We start from the raw sequence: 20,131 nt of genomic DNA on the forward strand, positions 1-20,131 counted from the left end.
TGCTGATTCCATTCTCCTCTTCCTCTTTCAGTGTGGGCACTCTTCTGGGCCCGGGCAAGCGGGAGGCCTGGCTGCAGATCCGCTCGGAGATCGAGGTGGCCACCGACAACTGGGCCACGCTCGCCCTGAAGTGTCTCAGCATGATCGCCCAGCGGGAGAACTGCATCAATGTCCTCGTCACCTCCACGCAGCTGGCGCCGGCGCTGGCCAAGGTGCTGCTCTTCAACCTGGGCAGCATATTCAACATCGAGAACATCTACAGTGCACACAAGATCGGTAAGTACGCCAAGTAATGCCAGAGAGCTCCTCGACTCACGCTCCATCTCACTTTTCTAGGCCAGGAAACCTGCTACGAGCGCATCGTGACGCGCTTCGGCAGGAAGAGCACCTACGTGGTCATCGGGGATGGCGCCGAGGAGGAGTCCGCTGCCAAGGCCATGAACTTTCCCTTCTGGCGCATCTCCGCCCACAGCGATATTCGTGCTCTCTACACGGCCCTCGACATGGGCTTCTTATGAAAGGCTTATGGCGTTTGTAAACGCGCACAAATCGCTAGCGTTTCGCGTGCGTTTCTCGTGCAGTTTAGAGTACAAAGGAAAAGTACTTTTATTTGTTGCGTTCAGAAACGCGGCCAAGTCGCTAGCGTTTTGCTTGCGTTTCTCGTGCAGTTTGGAGTACAAAAAAAAAAAAAAAAAAAAAAAACAAAACAAAACAATAATAAGAAGTCGAAATGGAAATGAAAAGTACTTTAATTTATTTATGTATATGTGTGAGACAAAACTGTAAACCAGCGCAAAATAATTTAATTATTTTGTTAACAAACCAATTATTCATTAATGCCAAGACTTTTTATTGTATTATATAGATTTCTTTAAATTTAACCAACGCAACAATTTTCCAAGAAGCAGCAAAGTGGGAAATTGTTTAAGTTAATAATTGATTGTATTGTAAATTAATGACTAACTTGTCCAGACGACAAAATACCCTATAAATAACTATAAATATATATATATATATAAATATATACGTATCTAGCACATTAGCGTAGACAAACAATGGAATGGCAGAGGAGAAGAGGTGTGATGAAGGAGTGTGGAGGGGCAGTAGATGGAAAGTAAACGGAAGGAGATCAAAAACCGGAGCAAGCACAGCAAAAGCAAAAGCGTAGTCTAACGGTTTTTTAGTTTAAAATCAAAGAAAACAACTTAAAATTAAACATCGTAGTATTCAAATTTTAAATAACTATTATAGCTGCATATATTAAAACTATATTTAAAATATAAAAACAAATAAAAGCAACAACGCACTGTATTAAAAACAACAAGTGGTATATCTTTGTTTAATTTAATTGTAATACAATTCATATTTGTGTTATTTCAAATTTATGCGCGCAGCAGAGTAACTTTCGTAGCAGTCAGCTCTCGCTAAGTATCAGTGTGCACTGCTTGGACTGCTTTGTTGGTTCGAAACCCAACTGGCATCGGCATGCAGGGGCTGTCAACTTCAATTCAGTTCAAATTTCATTGAATTTACAATTGTCGTTAAAATAAATTAAGTTATAAATGTAGAATATGTAGATATAAATATTTAAAATTTGTAAGTCTGCTGTAATAGCAGCTTCAATTATTATAATGCTTAAACTATCTATGTCCCCTAACCGTTGGATGCACTCATACCTATATACATATGTACGAATATGTGTATAGATACATAAATATATGATGTGTGCTTTTAAATTTGTTCTTTGTTCCTTGAAATATGTACATACATACATCTACAATGCAATCGCCAACTGACAAACGCATTGCACAAAGAGGGCGCAAAAATAACAGTTAACTGCTAAGGCTGAATTTCGTGTGGGAAAAGGTAAGCAAATGCGTTTGTAGTAGTTAAATAAATGGTTTAAAAATTACCAACATGAATACCGCTCAAAATTGGGCTAATTATTTAATTGACGCCATTTTGTGTGTAATTGACGTGAACAAAAAGGCAAATGAATTGGAAATAAATCAATAAATAAATTTGGATATAAATATGTTGGAGTCAATAATTAATTAATAAATAAGATTTAAAATATATTTAATAAAATATAATTAAATATCTGAAGTATGGTGAGAATAATCTATTTGTGTTTGTTGCACGGTTAAATAGATTTATCCTATACATATCTCTCGTTGATTTTGAAAAAAAAAAAAAAAAAAATGAATAACTGATTATGAATGAGTTGAAAACTGTGGAGTGCGGCCGAATATGTTTTTGATTTTACATACCATGAAGAGTGTTTCCTAGCATTCTCTGTGCGTTACTTGCCAACGCTTTTCAGAATGTGAATGAAGTGCAGAACTAAACGGACAGAAACGACCTTTTTAATGCATTACAAACTGAAAAGACAATTTTCCTAGACTCAGCCCCGCCCAATTACTAATTGGAGCCTCACAGCTCAATTAGCTAGCCTCACATGGGGCCGAGGAGCTTCATGCAAGGTGTGAAAAACAACAACTCGAAAGAGTTTAATTGAAAATCGTTGCAGCCCGCCGTCCAGGTCCGTGACTTCAATCTCTAGGCCTCAGCCTGACGAAATCTCTGGCCGAGTCGTGCGTCTAGCCGGAGAAGTCGTTAACTATGATTTGTAATCTGTGCAAAAGGCACAGCCGCTGGTGTGGGGGCTCGCAGCTATAAATGGAGATGCGCTCGTGTTGGATAATGATAAATTTCGCATGACGCGTTCTGTTGTAAAATTTTATCGCCATCGCTCAAATCAATTTTTATTATTTTATCGTCGACGCCTGCTGAAAGCAGCTAAGAAAAAGAAATCAACAAAAAGAAGACAACATCTTGTATGGCCTGCGTGGAGAACCCATTGAGTCGCATCTCATAACTAAGCTCCGCTGACGAGGCGATCCATTGGGCAGGACTTGGCCAGGCAGGCCCAATTCTCATGCTCATTCGCATTCCCTTGCGGGGCCCTTCGTAGTGCTGCCAGCCCAAGCCAGACCAGAACAATAGACCGCAACGTTAACAATGCACAAATCATTATCAGTAATTATGCATTGTTCGCGGCGCAGGAGGCAGGATTGTGGCGAGTCGGTGGCTATTGCATAAAGGGTTAAAGGCAAACCTTGGCTGGACTGCATTTTGATTGATTGCTTGATTACAGTTGGCCTTGAACTGCCCCAATCTACATGCACATATCTGTATATACATATATGGTATTTAGGCTGCTCTCAGTTAAACAATATTTGTATTCTTTGATTTGCGACTCTTAAATTTGTTCTTCACTTACTTACATTGTATTCATTTCATTTAATCCTCAACACTCAAGCCTTTGTGCTTGAGCTCCCTGAATTTTCTTGGTTTATGCAATCAGCTTTTATTTATTGCGCAAACAGTTTGCGCAATTAAATTGCTGCTAATGCAATTTGTAGATATATATCATTTAGCTGAAAATCTAAAGGAGTCTAAGGCAAAGTGAGCTGCACTATTTACGAGGAAATTTACAAATTAACTGTTAAGACAGCAAAGTCAAAGAAAACCAGCCAGAAACATTCATAAATCACTCGGAAATCTCTTGTGGAAAGCGACACGGCAAAATAAGCTGCAATCGCAGTGATGAGTGAGGGGAGTGAGGGGCGCATGCAAACAGATTTTCCTTTTAATGCAATAGTTTTTGCAAGGAGTTTCTATTGAAAACTGCATACCAAAATAAATAAATGCGAAATTAATATTGAGTGAATAAATTACTAACTCTAGCATAATGAGAAATATAACAGGAAGGAGTGCTCCACTCGGAAATGCCCGACTAGGGAATACTGTGAGCTATACTGTGAGTTGTTTCACCCAGCAACACATACCAACTTATACAAACACACCCATACTATGGGAAATCGGCTGTTGAATCACCTTTGCTCATAGCTAATATTGTATGACATGAAAATGACATCCATTTGTTTGTATTTGTTAAAAGAACAAGTCTTGAAATTTAATTTAGTTTTTAATGAAGATATATTACAAATCTAGCATATGGGGTACGGAAATGCGCATTTAAGATTTATCTCTTCGGGTTTGCTTAAGAATCGATAAATCTATAGAACGATCAACTCATTTATTCGCTCTGATTATTAATTTATTTAGTGGATTCTTACCCTGATTTTCCACTTTCATAGTATCAGGATATACAATATTAGCAAAGAAAGAGCGAATTAAAAATACCTAATCGTTTCAAAGCTGAAGCTATAGACTACAAGAGCATGCTCGAGGCCGGAGTCTGGTTTTTCCTTTTGAGTCAACTATAATTTTAGAAATGTATATCAGGTGGCTGATATGGTAAGTGTACAAATTAAAACGAAACACTTCAAAATTAAATTAATGAAATTTACCCAATTATTTAAATTCAATAAAATATAAACAAAAATAGGCACATTAGACCACATGATAATAATAACTTCTAACTTATTTATCTGAAATAATTTTTATCATTTTAACTTAAATTTGTAAGAATTTTTAAATATTAAATGTTATACGTTAATAAATTAGTAATAAGACATTATAATGAATATTCAAAAGATGGAAATAGGTCAAAGGATATAGTGCAGTATAATTTTTTATACCCTGAACCCATTGAAAATGGGAAATCAGGGTATAATGGTTTTGTTAAAAGTATGTAACAGGCAGAAGGAGGCGTGGCAGACCCCACAAAGTATATATATTCTTGATCAGGGCGACGAGCTAAGTCGATTTGGCCCTGTCCGTCTGTCTGTCTGTCCGTCCGTCCGTCCGTCCGTCCGTCCGTCCGTCCGTCCGTATGTATGAACGCGTCGATTTCAGAAGATATAAGAGCTAGAGGCTTGAAATTTTTTTTCCTAGGTCCGTGTATATCACGCGCATATCAAGTTTTTCTTTTTATATCGATAACTACTCCCGATAATTTATTATCGATCAAAAACCTTATCGAAAGCTAGTTATTTAATTATGCCTCCTACACCTTTAGAGCTAGAGCTTCCAAATTTTATATGTAGACTTATATGCATTTTATATAATTTCGATTTTTGTTGTAATTTACCCCCCACCCCTATATTCACCCCCTCACCCTCACCTTTGTAAAAGGCGTATTTCAAGTACTAGAGACTTGTGCTTTGGAATGTACATACATTTGAATATTATGATTATGTTCTGAAAGTTTCATTAAGATTGTACGTCTAGAAATTTAAATATTCAACAAATAAATCCTTATAATGTTGCCCACACTGCAGCGCAGCACAAGCGCAGTCGCTGCTTACTGCGCAGTTAGCAGAGCGCATTCTAATACTTGTGTGTGCCGAAAAGAAGCGCAGAGTGATTAGAATATCAGATTAGAGGGCTCAGGGTATCTCCTAGTCGAGCAGTCTCGACTAGAGTCTTCTTACTTGTTTTACTTTGTTTCAATTGCAAGATGCTCTCTGTGTTTTCAAGTTCAAATGGTTTTTTAATTTTTTTTTATGTAATCACGTAATCGCACTCGTACGGCAATATCCATCAATGTTTTTGGCTAGCAACGGGGAAATTGTATTTGTATTTTTATACCCTGAACCCATCGAAAATGGGAAATCAGGGTATAATGGTTTTGTGAAAAAGTATGTAACGGGCAGAAGGAGGCGTGGCAGACCCCATAAAGTATATATATTCTTGATCAGCGCGACGAGCTGAGTTGATATAGCCCTGTCCGTCTGTCCGTCCGTATGAGTGCGTCGATCTCAGAAGTTATAAGAGCTAGAGAGCTGAAATTTGGCATGCATACTCGTGTGTACCATACGCAGTACGAGTTTGCTTTATTTTTTCGATAATTCATCCGATAACTTTTTTATCGCGAATAATCGAAAAATCGGCATTGTTTTTTCAGCCTAATTTGAACATTTTTAGACCTGGAGTCTTCAAATTTGCGTTGTATATTAAGTTAATGGAAACAAAGATTTTGTAATTTACAGATTTTAGATACCACGCCCCCTTTCCCCCCAATTTGTAAAAAACGCATTTCAAGTACTAGAGACTTGTGCTTTGGAATGTACACACATATTTACCATATGATTACGGTCTGAAAGTTTCATTAAGATCGTATGTCTACAAAAGAAATTATTCAACAAATAAATTCTCATAATATTGCCCACACTGCAGCGCAGCCCAAGCGCAGTCGCTGCTTACTGCGCAGTTAGCAGAGCGCAGGCTTATGCGTGCGTGTGGATGCATGTGTGTGTATGTGTGCATAAAAATGCAGAATGATTAGAATATCAGCTTAGAGGGTTCAGGGTATCTCCTAGTCGAGCAGTCTCGACTAGAGCCTTCTTACTTGTTTTTCATATTTTTTACAGAATTATATTCACTTATAGCAATTTGGTAAATTGCAATCAGCATCGATGCGAAAGCTATGTTAACTTTCTGAAATATTAAAATAAAAGAGTTCTTCAACTTCTTAGATTTCATTCATAGTCAATGGGAAGTGATCACAACTCGCGGAGCTGCCCTCGCTAAAAGGGCATTGCAATGCTCAGCGCAGCACAAGTTGCTGGCGTTGGGTCATAAATTAAACTGCATTTGGCTATTTTTGTGGTCATTAGGCGCGGTTGCAGTTTGTCTGGTTGCTGTGTTCTCTGCAGCCAGGCTGTCAGTTGGTCCTGTTTCCTTTTGGGCTTTAGCAACACCAACAACAGCCACAGCTACTAAGACAAAATGCACCACAAGTTTTAATGAAGTCCAGCTTTAAGTTCTAGCTGAGTTATGTCCGGGCTGACTTGAGAGTTCATACGGAAATGGCATTATGAGTTATGCCTGTTGCCTGTTGCTTTGCCATAGGATGTGCGCCCACTATTACTATCTCGTTCACTCTCCTCACTCTCTCTCTCTCTCTCCCACTCCTTGTCTTGGTCTGTCTCGCTCTAAGCGTGTGCTACAGTTCAATTAACATAATTAATGTGCGCGTCTTTCAGGCTACGAGCGCTTTGATGCCGCTGTTTCTGCTCTTGCTGTTGTTACTATTGTTGTTGCTGTTATTGTTGTCGTTGTTGTTGTTGTTGTTGTTGTGGGCAAGTCATTTTTGCATTTAGGGCCTGCTGTCAACATGTTGCGCATGGTATTACAAAATACACTGTACAAAAATTGTAATTGCCAAGCAGCATTACTTACACTTGTAATTGTGAAAATTTCTTACAGTGTGCAGCATTATTGCTTTACATGACCGTTAAATTATGCATAAACCTAATTAACATTTTCAATTATACATAGCATATCTTTGAATATTCTTGAATTTCGTACTGTCATATCTCTAATAATGTTTAACTTGCCTACTTAAAAGGAAGCATATAATAATAATAATAATGTAATAATGCCAAAACTAAATTAAAATTAGCAAACATTTTTAAAGTTTCTATTTGGTTAGCTATAATTTTTATCGCCTTTTATTTTTGTTTGAATATTTTTTAATCTAAACTCAAGTTTTTATTTACAAATTCATATCGAATATTATTTTTTTTTATTAAGCCTTCATTGCGTAAGATGCATTTTCCGTTTTATTATTCCTACAACAAATTCATATATATAAATTTATTTGTTTGTGAACTATTTATCTTTTTTTTTTTTTTTATAATTAACTTAAATTGTCTTGAATTTAGATTTTTTTTTGTTTTTGTTTTGTATATTAAGATATATTTTAATCTATGATATAATTAGTTTTTAATATACTGTTAAAATTGAATTTTTTTTTTATATATATACAAATAAATATATATTTATATTTATAAGTTGAATTTGAAGACATCACTTCTTACAGTGCATTTTCAGATTTTGAGAAGCTTCAACAAAATTTTTATCGATAAATGTATTCTTTGATTTTATTTATAAAAAAAATTATGTTCAGCAGCATATCGAATTTTTAAATTTATTTTCAAGCAGTTAAATTTTAGTTTTATTAATTTTTTTTTAATATACATATTATATAAATCGAAATGTTCCCTTAACAATTTCTCGCAGTGCAAATTTCGCTTTTCACTGCGACAATTTGCGTTGGTTCGCTGAGGTCTGTAGTTGAGGCCTCAGATTCAGTGCCGCAGTTTTGCACCTTAGCACTACTCACTCTATGGACAATTAACCAACACTAGACGGTGTATATAATGTCTGTATATGTATAGCATCTTCAGCTTCATTTGAGAGTGTATAACTCTTTCGCTCATTTAACAACCAGTCTAATTGCTTGACTGCCTAATGATTTGGCCCCAATTACAGACCAATTGTCTGGCCAACTCGCTGGCTGGAGCATTTCTGTGTTCTTGGGAAAGCTTCATTTGCACCAATTATGTTGGTTATGACTTCGTTTCAAGGCCAACTTGGCTTCAAGTCGGCCTAATCGCACATGGCACAACTGTTGCGTAACTCTTGAGCTGCTTTTCGAGGCTATATTTAATTGACATGCTGTAAACTCAAGATGTGATCATTTTTGGAAATTATAGAATGCTAGTTGTAACTTTTTTATTTTAAGTACAGACTAGAAGCTTCAATTTATAAATAATATATAATATAAATAATATATAATAATATATAATATAAATAATATATAATATCTGTAGAATTATATAGGAAAACTATTTAAAATAATACTGATTACAGGAATCAGCTGTCTTTCATTTATCATTATAATACATATTTAGTTTAAAATAAATGTTAATACTGATTATAATTATTAACTTACTAATGTTAAAATACATAACAATATTATTTAAGTTCTTTCTTAATTCAGGTTCGGCTTATAAATATTACAGAATTAATTTTAAGCTATATTTTATAATCTGCCCTAAAATACTTAAATACCTATCAGATACATATGTGTTTCTCACATTTAAATTTCCATTTGGTATTCGAAAAAATAATCTAAATTGATATCTTCATGTTACATCAGCTGATAAATAAGAAACTTCACTCATATACATATATATTTATTACATTATTTAATTTTATTGGCATCTCTTTATCCGAAATCAGCTCATAATTATCTGCCTTGAAGTACTAATGAACGAGTTAAGCATTTATGTGATTATTTCGAATACTTTTTTTTGGTACTCGCGACATTTTATTTAAGCTCTCATCTTCAAGTTAAATTAGCTGATAAATATTTCAATATTTTTTTTATTCATTGCAAGCTATAGATCACAATCTGCCTTAGATTTGTAGATGCTCGTTTTATATACTTAAGATTTGCTACTCGCCAGACATAATTTAACTCTCAACTGCATGTTAATTCAGTTGATAAATATGCAACTGTCTTGTAAGCAGCTGACAGTAACTTATAACATTCGTTCAACTTACTCGCCTGCTCCTGTGCGCATCTGCATTGAAGTACTTATACAGTTTAATGTGTTTTCCAAGACGCTTTACGTATAGCTGGTAAGGCGTAGAATTTGCTGCCACCTACTTAGGGAAGTTATTGTGGCTCATGGAAAACTTTTCCGCCCAGAGTTTGAAAGTTTTGATTGAGACAGTTTAGCACTTATTTATTTACCATTTGATGACTGAGCTGCATGCAACTGAGTAAGTTTTGGAGCGAGGCATAGTTGGTGCACAAGTGTAGCAGCCACTAGAGGCTAGAGGCTACACTTGAATGCTCGAAGGCGACAATTGCAGCAGCTGAGGTGTTGACAGCTTAAGCAGCGAGCGGTGAGCAGCGAGCGGCAGAGGCATGTGTGAAATATGATATGCTCATTAAGGGCTGCCCTCTGCAAGTGATCCAGCCCCGCTCCCAGGCCCAAGCCCAGAGCCCTCTTTGCAATTGGCCTGGGGGGCAGCGTGGGGGCGCGGCTGGCAAGTCAAGTGCATAAATAAATGGTTGGCGCTTCTGCTCGCTCTCTTTCTTTTATAAGAGTGACGGAGAGAGAGAGGGAGAGAGATGATGATGATGATTATGGCATTGCAGCGTTAAGCGGCTTGAAAACTGGCGCACAGCTGCGTCCTCGCCATCTGTGATATATCATTTTAAGGCCCGGCGTCTCTTATACCTGCGCCCAGGCGAGGACTCAGGCAGCTGGCGAACGAGTGCAGGAGAGTGCGGAGTGAGAAAGTGTCGCCCTTCCGCCCACCCAGTGGCAATCCAGAGGCCACAAACCGAGCCAGAAATTAAAGCAGTAGGGCAAATGGGCAACGTGAAGCAGCTCAAAGCGAAGCAAGTTAAAACGTCGCACATTTAACTAGTTTCGTTTTTGTTTTATGCAGGCCTCGCTCGTATCATTTTATGCTGCAATATTTTGTTTATACACTGCCACGAGCGACTCACTTGCATGCTAAAACCTGCAGCCAGGCTGTAAATGTAAGAAGTGCCTTATTAAACTAGCTATTCAGCTATATTGGTTGACTTTAAGTGCACTTCAGGTCTACATAAAACTCAAATGGGCCTATCCTAATTGAGTGGCTTACACCGCTCCAAGAGCTGGGTAATTGCATATTTTATTTGCAACCACGTTCTAAATACTAGAAGTATCTATGCAGCTGCCTTCATGAGCATAGTTAATAGCTCACATATATCTATGTGTGGCGCTACAGCTGGAGTCTAATTTTTACTATGCTGTTGACTGCTACTAACTCCCATGTTAAATTTGCAGCCAACTTTGAAATGAATTATGAATTTTTTACTCACTCTTGTCATCAGATCTTGAATATTACTGTTGTTGTACTGATGAGCATATAATTATAATGAGTAGTACACTACACGTACATTTCAAAATTTGTCACCAGATTGTAGATATGCCTCAAAATATGTATATTCCAATATTTACTGTTGATTAACATTATTTTCAGATTAATTATTTATGTCATCAATTTCTTAGTCAGTTCTTAGAGCATTTGCGATTCGTTGCAGCGCAGATCGGCTATGATCTCTGATGTCTTTTTTATATATTTTGTTAAACCAGTTTGTTTTTATAGTGCGTGTCCAAGCGGCATAATAAATCACTATAACGCCCACCTATGCGAAACTCAGATCAACGATTAAGTCATCATCATCAACTGCATTCGAGACAAAGAAAGAGAGAACGAGCGCGAGAGAGAGCGACAGAGAGAGTAGGCAAGAGGCCTGACCACGAGCCAGTGTTGGAAACAATGCGTCGTTGTCGTTGTTGTTAATGTTGATGTTAATATTGTTGTTTCTGTTGTTGTTGTTGTTGCTGTTGTTGTTGTTGCTTAAGGCTAACTCGAGGTCAGCCTTGAGTTTGGGTTCGGGCTTAGGCGCCAAGCGCCATCGGGCCAAATCATTTAAAATCCAATAAAGATGTTATCCGCCAGACCAAGCAATAAAGTCATTTACAATGTAAGTTTTTATAATGTGAAGAACAGGAACCCACTTCACGCAGCTGTAAGCTTAAAAGAGTGAGCAGCAGAACTACTCTAGCCGAGGCAACGAGATTGTCAACTGCCTCGAAAACTGCAACCAATGGAGTCGATATGGAAAATGTGCAAGAGCTGTCCTTCAAAAAAATTTTGAATTTCTTAATATATTGAATTCATTTACAAACAGTTAGTGCAGCCGAGATTCACGAGGATTTTATTGAAATTTAAGGCCTCAAGCTTTTATAGATGAAGAGATCGACGCGTGCATGGCGTGGAATAGATAGGATAGGATGAGTGTTTGTGTTCCGAATCTTCATTGTTGTGATATATTTATATATATTTTATATATATATATATTTATGCTAAGTAATAGCTTTTTTTTTATTCATTTAAAGGAGATTTATAGATATCAATATTAATTTTTTAATATAGTAGATTTATTCCACTTACAACACTGGTGTAATTAGTGTTGGTGGATGAAGTATGATATTTGTGTGGAGTGGTGAGTAAGGTAATTCATCGACATTAATGAAAGATAGAAAGACAACATAGCTTATCTATATGTGAGTAGAATATGAAATTAGTATTGGGACTAGTGTGGAAGATAAAAAAGCTAAATGACGTAAATGTATTATATTATTATTATTATTATTATGATATCTATCTAATGAGTAATATGCGGTTGTGTAATTCATTTAGATATTGTCTTTTCGGTCATACGGACCGGGGTTGAACGCTTGGATTGGAGTGAGAGTCGTGTTTAATATTTTGTTTAATGGAAGTGCCTTAAATGGTGCTTTTGACGTGTTCCACATTGAGGTTCCCTTATTCTTGGCAAGAAAGTACCTTTCTATGGTTCTCCATTCAGAAAATTGCATTTTTTTAATGAGCTTGCTGATGATGTTAAGCAGAAGAGGCATCTGCATAAAGTAAGAGACTCAATACATTTTGAACAGGTTCAGCTTTGAGTTAAACATCGATTAGTCTTTAAAATGAGCCTCAAAAATTCATTTCAGTTCACTCAAACAGAATCAGTCATTTCCCTGAAAAAAAACAAATTAACGCCGAGCACAAATCGACACGAAAATGGATGATGAGGACGAGGGGGATTTCTTGCCACCGGCAAACACCAATACTTTTGCAATACCCAGGGAGCCGGACCTGCTGGTGGAATATGAGCTGTACAATCCCTCGATGGCCACCCGGCGGCTGCACAGCGAGCGCAATCGGCTGCTCTACACGGAGGCCTTCATCGAGAACGAGCGCCTGGGCACGCTTTCCGATCTGTGTGTGCGAGCGCTGGCCAAACTGGGCTGTCGATTTATCCCGCCGCAAGTGCGGCAGGATCCGTTGAAGATGCGCATTTTCTACGATGCATTGGATGTTAATATGCCGCTTCAGGACTGTTACTTCGTAGAGGACTTACGCTTCTGGCGTCGCGTCGTGCTCGCCAAGAGCTCCAACAAGTCGCTGTCGCTGAAGAAGATCGACGAATACGACTGGAAGGGCAATGGCGTGAGCCTCAAGTATGTGGAACTGGTGGAGGCCTGCCCGGCCGCCTATTGGCCGGAGCAGAAGATGGCGAGCCTGGGCCAGTTGGTGCGCCCCTATGTGCGAACGCTGCATATCAAGCATCTGCAATCGCTTACGGACGACGCCTTCCAGCACTTCGTGGAAAGCGAGTCGGAGCTGGATGTGACGTCTGAGGAGTCCGGCATGTCTGAGATATCCAGCGATGAGAGGTAAGTCTATGCCTGGGCCAAGTTGGGTTATGTGCTAAGCATTCGCTCTAGGGACACGCCGGAGGAAAGCGAGGAGGAGGGTGAGGAGGAGGAGCAGGTGATGCCGGCTCCTCCTCCAAGCAAGGCCCCAAAGATAACTGGCTCCTCAGTGCGCATTGCTGAGAACTTGAAGGTGCAGATGATTGAGGCGAATGACTCGTCGACTCAGATTGGACTTTACCAGAAATCGCCGTCGACCATCGAGTTGGATCTGAAGCGCAAGCAAGCGCGCGCGGCACGCAATGCAGCGCGCCAGCAGTTGCGCGAGCTGCGGGCAGAGAAGCGAGCCGAGCACGAGCGGCGCAAGCGGCAGCGTTCGTTATTGCGGAAAAAACCCGAGCCGGAGCCGAAGTCGAAGAAGAAAAAGAAGAAGGCCAAGGCAGGGCCCGTCGATGATGTCTTCAACATGGATGTGCCGCCAGAGCCGCCCGACGGTGAGGACAAAAAGCCAGACGGACGCAACATTGAGAAGCTGCTGCGACGCTACAAGCGTTACGACTATCCAGCCAAGCATTGCCATCACATTGACCTCAGCTTCGTGCGCTACTTCGATCACCTCGTCTCCCTGACCATCGAGTTCCTCGGCCCCGAGATGGGGCGCAACTACCACAAGCGGCACATGAACTTCTCCTACGACGACATGGTCCACCTGGGCAAGGGGCTGCAGCAGTTGTCCCAGCTGAAAGTGTTTCGGCTGAGGAACAGTCGCATGGATCACATTAAGCTGTTGATACTGGCGCGAGTCCTAAAACAGTTGGACGCGCTGGAGGTAGTGGACTTTGGCTACGATCAGCTCACCGATCAAAGTAAAGTGGCCATCGAAATGCTGCTGGAACGGACGCACATGCTCAAGGCGCTTGAGCTGGAGTACAACAGGCTGGAGCGCACTGTCATAGTCTCTATCGGCCAGGCACTCAAGTACCATGCTATTCAGAATCCCGATGGCGCTCCCTTGGAGTATCTGGGCCTGGCCCACAATCCGATCAATGAAATGGGCTTCTCCTCGCTCATCAACGACATCATCGGCACCAGGCACGTGCAGGAGCTGAACATAAATGGCATCGATACCGTTGCCGTCCGGCTGGCACCGATCATCAGCACGCTGCTGCGCGCGCACAGTCCGCTGCGCAGCCTGGACATGGCGGCCATTAAGCTCAACTCGGACGCGGGACACACGGTGATCTGCGGCTTGCAGACGAATCACAAGGTCACGCACTTCGACTGTCGTGCCTGCTGCATGGACGAGGAGCAGGAGTACGAGGCGGACATCATAGTGCGGCGCAACAACTTCGAGCTGCAGCATACGTACCTAGGGGATGAGACGCAAACGGAGGAGAGCTTGCTGAAGTTTTTGGCCGGACTGCGGCATCCCATTTTAACGAAGATCGACTACGAGATGGCGAGGCGTGACGAGTGCATCATAAATCGACGCTGTGAAACGTCCAGTGAGAATGTGGCCTCTGAGGAGCAAGGTGAGGAGCAGGTGCAGGAGGATTTCGATATTTGGACCATGTTCGGGGTCCAGAAAACAAGTGCCCCCGAGAACCTCGTGTCCCAATCCGAGACATTCTCGAATCGCAGCGATCGCACATTCGTCTACAACTCGAATGCGTTCAATCTGCAGCAGATCCGCGAGCATCTGTATTTGCCGGGTCCCGAGAATCGATACTTCTACTTCCAAAGGCAGAAGGAAATGTTTAACAATTAGTGGAGATAGGTGTAATGTAGGAAGGTGTCTAGATTTATTTAGTTTGAAATATGTAGAGTATGCAGAATGACAATATAAAGTACATAGAGTCTACAGAGGGTATATGTAATATGTAGAGTATTATGGCAAAATTAAGGGTGAGTTTCCAAAATGTATATGTATATACAGTAGAATCCGGGTATAACGACTGCGCTTATAGTATCTGTACGGTTATAGCGACGATCCCCAGAAAAAATTGTTTTAACATATGGTTATAGCGCCTTCCGGGTCCCTTGAGTGTCGTTATAGCCAGATTCTACTGTATATATATATAGGATAATGTAAAAAATTAGGCTTGGTATATACCCCACAGTCCCAGAAGTATGAAAAATATAATATGTAAGGATAAATGTATGTATGTACAGAGGATCTATAGAGGTTTCAAATGGAATATGAAATATACATATTTCTTAAATATGGTATATAAAACATATTGAATATATACAAATATATATAGTGAATATATACAAATTATAGTATAGTTTAATGACGAATTATGGTATATAAAATTACAAACCGATTGGAACATGCGAGCCATAAAATCATCACTTGCATTCCATGTATAATGGGCATATCCGTTATTGTAATCATTCGGGGACAAGTCGACATCAGATTAGGTTTCCAGACCTTCATTGATTATAAATTAATTAACAGAGAGGGAAACGGGCGGCCTCTTTCTCTCTGCAAACTTTCTGATTACAGCTTAGTCCAAGTGGTTGACAGCTCTAAGCAGCCATGACTAGGCACTTCTCGCTGAACACACCTGTTGTCGCCAGCAATCTAGGCGTGCAGTGAGCCAACATATTTGCCATGTGGACTTTCCTTTGAGCCACGTTTGTCGCACTGCTGTTGAAGTGCTTCCGCTTTTGCTGGTATACGAAATCAATTGCAAATACAAATACAAGCAAAGCAAACATAATGAGAAGGAGTAGATAGCATATACTAAATAATAATATATAATAATAATAATAGTAATAGTAGACGTAGTCAGGCAGGAGGCACCGTTAACAAACACCCACAGGCTAGACTGGCCCATGATCGTGTGAATTTATTGCTTAATCATGCGCCTTTTAAGCCTCACTATTCGAAATGTAAATAAATGCAAATGCTGCTGCAGCTTTAAAGAGTCTGCTCTCTATGTTTCCGATTCCCGGTTCCCGGTACCCGGTTCCCCGTTTCAGGTTCCAGGTTCCAGGTTCCAGGCGTGTGCTATGGCTTTGCCTAACTGGACACACTCACTGCATGTATGTGTGTGTGTGGAGGTTCGCCAGGTAGGCGTTCTCCAACTACAACTACAACTAAAACCACAATTACGACTACCACTGCGACTGCATCTCCGAGTAGCTGTTGGGCAAGTGGGTCGAAAACACAGCGAAAAATGGGGAATACCATTAAATAAATTCGAACCAAATTATAGCAATTCAATTGTTTTCACTTTCTACGCTTACTTGCAGTCGAAAAAACTGGAGTTTATGTGATCTAGTTCTATATAACATTTCTTATCGGTGTGTTATTACTATATGTAAATATTTTCAAAATTTTGATTTATCTATTTATAGTCTTTTTAATTCAAAATTAATTAATGTACATTTTTACTTGTTATCTTGAATCAATATAAATATTTTCACAGTGAAATAAAATCTTTTTTAAAAATATTTTTCTTACATGTATATTATAAATTTTAAAAATAATTAATTATATAATTTTAAAATTACCTAATTTTAATTATTATTATCTTCCTTTTCTCTCGAACTTATGCTACATTCATATAAATCCAATATATATAATGAAAAATGTAAAACACGGCATTTTTGTTCAGCGATATTTTATTAAAAATAATCACCCAAAAAAATAAAACTTATATCTTTTTTATATAGTTAGTTACAAATTTGTTATCATATAAGTTTTATTTCTGACAAAGATATATAGAGACTGTGTTGGGTTCTAGGATCTTATATTCCCGTTAATATTTTTCCTTTTAGAAATATATTTACTACATTCCAAAGATGTACTTTTTATACCCTGAACCCATTTTCAATGGGAAATCAGGGTATAATGGTTTTGTTGAAATGTATGTAACAGGCAGAAGGAGGCGTGGCAGACCCCACAAAGTATATATATTCTTGATCAGGGCGACGAGCTGAGTTGATTTGGCCCTGTCCGTCTGTCTGTCCGTCTGTCCGTCTGTCCGTCCGTCCGTCTGTCCGTCTGTCCGTCTGTCCGTATGTATGAACGCGTCGATTTCAGAAGATATAAGAGCTAGAGACTTCAAATTTTTTTTAAAATGTTCGTAATTACAGCGCGCATATCAAGTTTATCATTAAAAATCGATAGCTCACCCCGATCTTTTTTTATCGATAAAAAACCTTATCGAAAACCAGTTATAAAATTATATCTTCTACACCTTTATTGCTAGAGTCTCCAAAATTTTAATGTATGCCTATATGCAATTTATACAATTTCGGTTTTTGTTAAAATTTACCCCCCACCCTTAAATTCACCCCTCACCCACACTTTTGTAAAAGGCGTATTGCAAATACTAGAGACTTGTGCTTTGGCAATTACATGCATATCCATGTCATAATCATAATCTGAAAGTTTCATGAAGATCGTACGTCCACAAAAAAGTTATTAAGCAATTAAGTTCTCATAGTAAGCGCTCACTGCCGCCCATGCGTGTTTATGCTTGTGTGTGTATATGTATGTAATTGTTTGTGTATGTGTGTGTGTGTGTATGTTTGTATGTATGTGTGTATGTATGCCTGTGTGTGCGTGCGTGCGTGCGTGTGTGTGTGTGTGTGTGTGCGTGTTTCTTGTGTAAGCTGAAAGACGCGAAAAATTATTGAAATAGCTATTACTCCAAGGGTTCAGGGGATCTCGTAGTCGAGTAGTCTCGACTTGAGCTTTCTTACTTGTTATTTATTATTTTTATACCCTGAACCCATTTTCAATGGGAAATCAGGGTATAATGGTTTTGTTGAAATGTATGTAACAGGGAGAAGGAGGCGTGGCAGACCCCACAAAGTATATATATTCTTGATCAGGGCGACGAGCTGAGTTGATTTGGCCCTGTCCGTCTGTCTGTCCGTCTGTCCGTCTGTCCGTCCGTCCGTCTGTCCGTCTGTCCGTCTGTCCGTATGTATGAACGCGTCGATTTCAGAAGATATAAGAGCTAGAGACTTCAAATTTTTTTTAAAATGTCCGTAATTACAGCGCGCATATCAAGTTTATCATTAAAAATCGATAACTCATCTCGATCTTTTTTTATCGATAAAAAACCTTATCGAAACCCAGTTATAAAATTATATCTTCTACACCTTTATTGCTAGAGTCTCCAAATTTTTATACCCTGAACCCATTTTCAATGGGAAATCAGGGTATAATGGTTTTGTTGAAATGTATGTAACAGGGAGAAGGAGGCGTGGCAGACCCCACAAAGTATATATATTCTTGATCAGGGTGACGAGCTGAGTTGATTTGGCCCTGTCCGTCTGTCTGTCCGTCTGTCCGTCTGTCCGTATGTATGAACGCGTCGATTTCAGAAGATATAAGAGCTAGAGACTTCAAATTTTTTTTTAAATGTCCGTAATTACAGCGCGCATATCAAGTTTATCATTAAAAATCGATAACTCATCCCGATCTTTTTTTATCGATAAAAAACCTTATCGAAACCCAGTTATAAAATTATATCTTCTACACCTTTATTGCTAGAGTCTCCAAATTTTTAATGTATGCTTATATGCAATTTATACAATTTCGGTTTTTGTTAAAATTTACCCCCCACCTCTAAATTCACCCCCTCACCCTCACTTTTGTAAAAAGCGTATTTCAAATACTAGAGACTTGTGCTTTGGCAAGTACATGCATATTCATGTTATAATCATAATCTAAAAGTTTCATGAAGATCGTACGTCCATAAAAAAAGTTATTAAACAATTAAGTTCTCATAGTAAGCGCACACTGCAGCCCATGCGTGTTTATGCGTGGTTGCTTGTATGTGTATGTGTGTGTATGTATGCGTTTGTGTCTGTATGCGTGTGTGTGTGTATGTGTGTCTATATGCGTGTGTGTGTATGTTTACCTGTGTGTGTGTACGTGCGTGTGTGTGTGTGTGTGTGCGTGTTTCTTGTGTAAGCTGAAAGTCGCGAAAAAGTATTGAAATATCTATTGCTCCAAGGGTTCAGGGGATCTCGTAGTCGAGCAGTCTCGACTAGAGCTTTCTTACTTGTTTTCTATTTGTATTGTTGGTTTTTGGTTTATCTATTATCTTCATTTAATAAATTTTGTAACGTCTCAAAGAAAAAATTTTCACGTAGTTGTATTTTCTAAAACTTTATTCGATTGCTCGAAAAATTTTACTGTGAGCTGATGAAACTTTTGCTGTTTGTTTTATTTGTTGCGTGGGCGGCTTTACGAGTGAAGCACTGCAATTAATATGAGACACATGCAACAGCAGCAGCAGCAGGAGCGGCAGCAGCAGCAACAGCTTGCTGCCACCCACACGGTGGCAATAAAACCCGCTGGCAGGCATTAACTAATCCAAATTGTGCTTGGCAGATATTTCTCAATTTTGTATTTTTATTTTGCAGCAATGCAAGCAAAGTGGAAGTGCATTTTATTAAATATATCGTACAACTGTAATGTGATTATGTTTATAATTGAATAATTCCGGAGAACTCTTGAACACAATTTCCTACCTGGATAGCTCAACGGCAGCAGTTCAACAATCACCAATGCAACATGTTCGAGGCTTAACAGTCGTTCCTGTTAGCATGGCAAACAACTGTTATGATAACAGTGCGATTCTGAATGCTCATTTATGTATGTTATTCATTAAACTTATTGGCTGTTTGCAAATAAAAGTAAGTATTTTAAATAAAGTGATTAATTAATTAATAATTAATGACTTTGTACTGCAAGCTTTTAATTTATTTAATTTTTAATTTTTATGTATTTATATCTTATATTATATTTATATAAATATTTTATTAAATATACATACTATTATACTTATTCCATTAGAATATTTATTATTTTTAATTAATAGCTAATTTATTAATAATAAAATTAAAGGTTAGCTTAATACGTGGCTGTGGCTGCAGAGACCTTCAGTTGTATTTACATGTGTATATGTTATTTGATAAGAATCTTGTTGATTAAGATTATTATTTAAGTTCGATTTTTTAAAATGTTTATATATTATTTAGATTTCTAAAGTGTAATTACTATTATTATTAAATTGTAATAATCATTAATTTAATTCTTATTG

At 38.6% G+C, this 20,131-nt stretch overlaps 2 protein-coding genes and 1 long non-coding RNA gene across 5 annotated transcripts in view; 2 read left to right on the forward strand and 1 right to left on the reverse strand.

Moving 5' to 3' along the window:
- The window catches only part of LOC6578008 (developmental protein eyes absent), a 31,284-nt gene extending 30,578 nt beyond the window's left edge, over positions 1-706 (forward strand). For both annotated transcript variants that reach the window (XM_015165943.3, XM_002003903.4), the window contains exons 4-5: positions 32-276; positions 337-706. In XM_015165943.3, the coding sequence (XP_015021429.1) occupies positions 32-276; positions 337-518 (427 nt within the window). In that variant the 3' untranslated portion in view covers positions 519-706. The remainder of the gene's footprint in view (positions 1-31; positions 277-336) is intronic.
- A 2,019-nt stretch (positions 707-2,725) lies between these two features.
- LOC116803906 lies at positions 2,726-3,525 on the reverse strand. 2 transcript variants are annotated; one of them, XR_004363924.2, is made up of 2 exons: positions 3,288-3,525; positions 2,726-3,192 (listed from the first exon to the last, which is right to left on the reverse strand). It is a non-coding gene; the product is annotated as an uncharacterized LOC116803906 (long non-coding RNA). The 2 variants fall into 2 exon arrangements; XR_004363923.2 differs by having other exon boundaries at positions 2,726-3,218.
- Positions 3,526-12,326: 8,801 nt separating this feature from the next.
- On the forward strand, positions 12,327-15,986 carry LOC6578009. Its single transcript, XM_044009240.1, has 2 exons — positions 12,327-13,076; positions 13,128-15,986. The coding sequence occupies exons 1-2, from the start codon at positions 12,421-12,423 to the stop codon at positions 14,821-14,823; spliced, it is 2,352 nt and encodes a 783-aa protein (XP_043865175.1). The 5' UTR covers positions 12,327-12,420; the 3' UTR covers positions 14,824-15,986.
- The last annotated feature ends 4,145 nt before the right edge of the window (positions 15,987-20,131 follow it).

The sequence above is a fragment of the Drosophila mojavensis genome, unplaced genomic scaffold, assembly GCF_018153725.1.
Source record: "Drosophila mojavensis isolate 15081-1352.22 unplaced genomic scaffold, ASM1815372v1 contig_49, whole genome shotgun sequence".
Lineage (NCBI taxonomy): Eukaryota > Metazoa > Arthropoda > Insecta > Diptera > Drosophilidae > Drosophila > Drosophila mojavensis.

Excerpts from the sequence above, each read along its gene's own strand:
- LOC6578009 (XM_044009240.1), top strand. The coding sequence starts at position 12,421 with ATGGATGATGAGGACGAGGGGGATTTCTTGCCACCGGCAAACACCAAT. Across the intron at positions 13,077-13,127 it reads GAGATATCCAGCGATGAGAG|GGACACGCCGGAGGAAAGCG; the intron begins GTAAGTCTATGC and ends CATTCGCTCTAG.